Raw genomic sequence first — 5,619 nt, forward strand, 5'->3', positions numbered from 1 at the left:
GAGTGTTAGTAACTCCGAAAACAGGGGGAGTACCCAGGATAGTGGTTTGGTTGGTAATGTTGTTGAACCAGAAGTGGAAGAAGTTAGTCCAGCCGAGCTTGATGGTGCCATTCTCGACGTTGGACCCATTTTCCCGCCTGGTTCCTCGGCGGTTGTTGACGGTTTTACTGACCATAACTCTGTTGTCTCGCAGCCTGAACTTGACATGGGACAGGGCAAACGTGCAAAAATACCGTCTGTTCGTTTAAAAGATTATGTGTTATACAATGCAGTGGCAAGTAACTCCGCTAATCACGTTCTTCCCGACCTCTCCACCAGTGATTCTCGTGACACGGTCCAAGGTACTTCTCTTTATCCTCTCACTAATTTTATCACTGACGCCCGGTTTTCACCTTGGCATAAGGCGTTTCTTGCAGCCGTTAGTGCAGCGGTTGAGCCACGTAGTTTTAAAGAGGCTATCAAAGATAAGCGCTGGACGAACGCTATGGGTAAAGAGGTTGGAGCTCTTGAAGAAACAAAAACATTTAGTACCGCAGATTTGCCTCCCGGGAAGGTTGCTCTTGATACAATGTGGGTCTATAAAATCAAGTATCATTCTAACGGAAGTATTGAACGTTATAAGGCAAGACTTGTGGTGTTGGGAAATAGACAAGTTGCTGGTCAAGATTTTGCTGAAACTTTTGCACCGGTTGTCAAAATGACAACGGTGAGAGCTTTGTTACGCCTTGTGGCTGCAAATAATTGGGAAGTACATCAAATGGATGTGCATAATGCTTTTCTTCATGGTGATCTTCGCGAAGAGGTGTATATCAAGCTTCCGCAAGGTTTTAAATCTTCATCTCCAAATAAAGTACTTCGTTTACACAAAGCTCTTTACGGATTGCGACAAGCTCCGAGATGTTGGTATGAGAAGCTATCTACGGCTCTCGCAAAGGCTGGTTTTGTCCAGTCCTATTCTGACTACTCTTTGTTTACCTACACACGTGGGAGTGTAGAGATTCGGGTCTTAGTTTATGTTGATGATCTCGTTGTTTGTGGTAATGATAGTGAGGCCATTCACAAATTTAAGAGATATCTTGGGGAGTGTTTTCGTATGAAAGATTTGGGAAAACTTAAATATTTTCTCGGCATTGAGATTGCTTGCAATGAAGAAGGTTTTATGTTGACACAAAGGAAATATGTGTTGGATATTGTTAGTGAAACAGGGTTGCTCGGTTCAAGACCTACTGCTACACCAATGGAACAAAACCATCACTTAGCTTCGGATACTAGTCCTTTCATTTCGGAGCCAGCATCGTATCGAAGACTAGTCGGCCGTCTTATTTATCTTGCCAACACTCGTCCTGATCTTTCATACTCTGTTCACCTCTTGTCACAATTTATGCAAAAACCGCGGGAAAGACATATGGATGCTGCGTTACGTGTAGTCTCGTATCTTAAAGGAACAGCAGGGCAAGGTATTTTACTCAGGTCTCGTTCAGACTTGCAACTCTTGGTTTATTGTGATGCCGATTGGGGTACATGTCCACTGTCTCGTCGTTCTTTAACCGCCTATGTTGCTTTGCTTGGTGGTTCTCCTATCTCTTGGAAGACTAAGAAACAAAAAGTGGTATCGCAATCGTCTTCTGAAGCTGAGTATCGTGCAATGTCTATTGCCACACGTGAGATAATGTGGTTACGACAGCTTCTTAAAGATTTGGGTTTTCCACCAAACGGACCTTCTCGTCTCTTTTGTGACAGTAAGTCAGCTCTTTATATTGCTGCTAATCCCGTTTTTCATGAAAGAACAAAACATATCGAGATCGATTGTCATCGGGTACGTGATGCTATCAAGAGTGGAGTTCTTACAACTGCACACATTGGTACTAAGGAGCAATTGGCTGATCTTTTAACTAAAGCATTGGGGAAAGTTCAGTTTAGTAGTCTAATGTCCAAGTTGGGCGTTTGTAATCTACACGCTCCACCTTGAGGGGGAGTATTGGGCTAAGTATTGTATATTGGGCCTTGGTAGTATATCGAATAACCGACTTTGTATAGTAGCTTGGTCAGCACGCCTAGGGTTTATCAAAGTTGTCGAGTCTTGTATATAATGGCCGCAAGGCACCCGTGAATAACAAAACAAAACATTCTTTCAATACATTCATTCAATCTTTACAATAGTTGTGGTTTATATGACTCAATTGCTTATTTTTTACTGATGTATCGTGGTAGATGAATCCCAATGGATCCCAAGGTTCTGGTGGCTCTGCAGCTCCAGGTTGTGGGTTTGGTGGTCTGCATGGCGGTCGTGGTGGACGCGGGGGTGATGGTCGTGGTGGAGGTAATGGTGCTGGCTTCCCTGTTGGCCGTGGTGGTGGCCGTGGTGAAGGCGCTGGTGGTGACTTAGGTCTTTCCTTTGCTGGAGGACATGGTGTAGGCCGTGGTGAAGGCGCTGGTGGTGACTTGGTCTTGCCTTTGCTGGTGGACGTGGTGTAGGCCGTGGTGAAGGCAATGGTGGTGAAGTTGGTCCTGTATTTGGTGGTGGACGTGGTGTCATAAATGGTGAAGGCGCTGGTGGTGGTCGTGGTCGTGGTTATGGCTTTGGTGGTGGATTAGGTGGGTGTCGTGGTTATGGCTTTGGGGGTGGACTAGGTGGGGGTCGTGGTTATGGCACTGGTGGTGGACGCGGCGGAGGGAGAATTAACGGACAGGGCAGAGGTGGACACGGGGGAAGGGGAATAAACAATCACCAACTCACCATTGATGCCTTGCTAGCACAATGAGTTTGATGCCAGTTCTTCATCCTGAGAGACAAAATGGAGCTATGTGGTATGTTTCTTTAAAATGTTGAACACAAGTTTAAATTATTTGACTTACACAAATGGTTTAGGTTATATAGTAAGATGTAGGCTCTGTGGTATATGGGTATATACTAGATGTCCATATGTGTAGAGTCGATGATGCAGGTCCAACACTGCAGGTTATTAAACAATATCCTTGATAGCACATTTGATTATAGAAACTCATTTTGTTTTTTCTTTCAGGTTTGGTCTTGATAGCCCTCCATGGCGAGCCATCGTTGCTTCGATCCCTAGACACTTTGATGGACTATGGTATAACATATCTTCGGTTCACAATGAGGGCCTCATGCAATGGTGGGGTGATTTCATCGTAAGGCATTTCTTTGACTGTTTTTTTTTACATAAAGTTTGTAAGAACATGATACTTATTAACTACATAACAATTTCTCTTCTTTTACAGCAAAGTTTTTTCTGGGATGATGCACTTGGCGGAGAAGTGTATCATTTGTGGTATCATGTTCTTAGTGGCCGCCTTAGAGACATGATTTCCAAGGCTAAAGTTTCGGGTACTAAGCCAGAATGGATAAGTGGGGAGATATGGGAGACAATGCAGGAGTATTGGGGAACCGACGCATCAAGGAAGAAGAGCAATATAGCTTCAGCTAATCAAATTTCTTGTCCTGATGGTTTTGGTCCACATGCTCACACCTCTGGTTCACGATCCTACGACCAGCTCCGAGAGTTAATTGTAAGTACTCTGTGAGCATGAGTTTATTATGCTTCATGAAAAATATATATAGTCCAAGTTGTAATGTGATTTAACTTTTCGTCTATATTTTGTAGCGACAACAGGAAGGGATTGAGCCTTCCATGCTTCGCACTCTCAGAGAGACTCACCACAAATCTGATGGGACTTATGTGGATGATAAGGCGAGGTCGATCGACGAAGAGATTCAAAGACAGATTGATGCAATTTCTCAAGCCTCTGATGGTGCATCACCACGAGGTTCAGAAGACACAGGATTGACTCGGCTTGAGGAGCATGAGCTGTTCTATAAGGTAACAGTTTCTTATTGGTATCTATTTGGATCATAACTGGTACATAATCTTATTTTGTTTTCAACAGTGTATATATTTGATTGTTCATATTTCAAACACAAAACCCAATTTACATGGTTTTATTAATATTAATAATTTGATACTATTCGATTGATTGATCTAGATACATTATAGTTCACCAGTCATATATTCGTGTTTTATGAAGTTTGGATATTGACAATACTTTTTGTATAGGTAGTACCATCTCAGATTGGGAGGATCTTTGGACTCGGGGGTCAGAACTACATTCGTGAGCGTGGAGAAAGCTCAGCTGGTGCACTGGAAAGAATCTCTCTTGAATGTCAACTCACTTCTCTTCAAGAGCAGATGGCCACTGTTGTGGAATTTATGAACCAGTATATGACTGCAGGTGCCTCACACTCTTTCCCATTGGTTCAACCAACTAATGCTACTGGCGCGTCTGTCACTACTCCAACTGAAACCAACAACAGGCAGAACCGAGATGCTAATCCGACATCTGCTATGAATGGACCTTCGGAGATGGCTGTTGACACCCACCACAGTCATCCTACTAATGTGCCTGATGAGACCCATGAGCCCGAAGACGATGACGATGAAGAGCTGGTCGGCAGTGCCTTCAGTTGATGAACGTGTATCTATCACCTTTCTCCACTCCCAGAGACTATTTCGTTTAAAACTATCACTCAGTTGTCTTTTGGATTAAAACTATGCTATATACCTTTGTTTCAAACTCTTATATGTAGTCTTTTGGGTTAAAGCTATGCTCTGTACTAGTATTTTCAAACTCTGATTTGTAGTCTTTTGTGTGTTGTATGCCTCCAAACTCTGCTCTGTAATCAGATATGTGTTATCTGCTTGTAGGCTTTTGAATTATAACTCTGCTTTGTACTCTCGGTTTCCATGTTTCCAAATAACCTAGTGAGTGTTAAAGCTTGACTCAAAAGGCAACAACTTCCTTAACAAACTTACTCATCGAAACGTTACAAATATGTGTAGCTATCACACCTCAACATCACTTGTACCCAGCGACTTCGTAGCAATTAGTTACACTTACAGACACAACGAAACAATCTGTTGCTAATTCGTTACCAAATCTTAGTCATAACTCGTAGATTTTTAAGTCGCCTCAAATTGTATGTATTTAAAGCTAATTTGATACAAGATTACATAGCTAATAGAGGCTAATCCTTACAGAAAATCTAACGCTAACTGTCAAGACTATGACAAAATAAACACGTCGCAATTAGTAACACAGTAATGATGACTATCCTTGTTGCTTTTTGTGAGACATTTATCCACAATAACTTTGTTACAATTAGTAGATAGTATCTACTAATATGTTTGAAACTGTTTGTAACAAATCCTTGTAAATATCTGTAACATTTCGTAGCAATCAGCTTTATTTTTTGTATCAGATTTGTAGCAACTACCGACGACTTGCTACAACATGGAACATTGCGACGACCAAATAGTTACAAATCTTATTGGTGTCAAATTTGTAACAAATTTTATGTCGCTATGGATTTATTGTTATTCCTACAATTATATTCGTAACTATATAACTTTTTTTTACTAGTGACAAGATCCTAATATGCAATGCATACTACATGAACACTTTATTTTTTTGTAAAGATTTTTGCAAAAAATTTCAAAAAAATTTTGTTTGTTTTTTCTATGCCTTAGATGAAATGCAAATATAAAAATGATTATGCTAAAAATTTGAAATAAAAAAAACAAAACACAACATCAAATACTATCT

The 5,619-nt window shown here is 41.1% G+C and overlaps 1 protein-coding gene across 1 annotated transcript; it reads left to right on the top strand.

Moving 5' to 3' along the window:
• Positions 2,212-2,762, top strand: LOC104733730 (glycine-rich protein DOT1-like). Its single transcript, XM_010453286.1, has 2 exons — positions 2,212-2,422; positions 2,476-2,762. Exons 1-2 carry the CDS (start codon positions 2,212-2,214, stop codon positions 2,760-2,762), a joined length of 498 nt encoding a protein of 165 aa, XP_010451588.1.

This window comes from Camelina sativa, chromosome 12, assembly GCF_000633955.1.
Source record: "Camelina sativa cultivar DH55 chromosome 12, Cs, whole genome shotgun sequence".
NCBI classification, from domain to species: domain Eukaryota; kingdom Viridiplantae; phylum Streptophyta; class Magnoliopsida; order Brassicales; family Brassicaceae; genus Camelina; species Camelina sativa.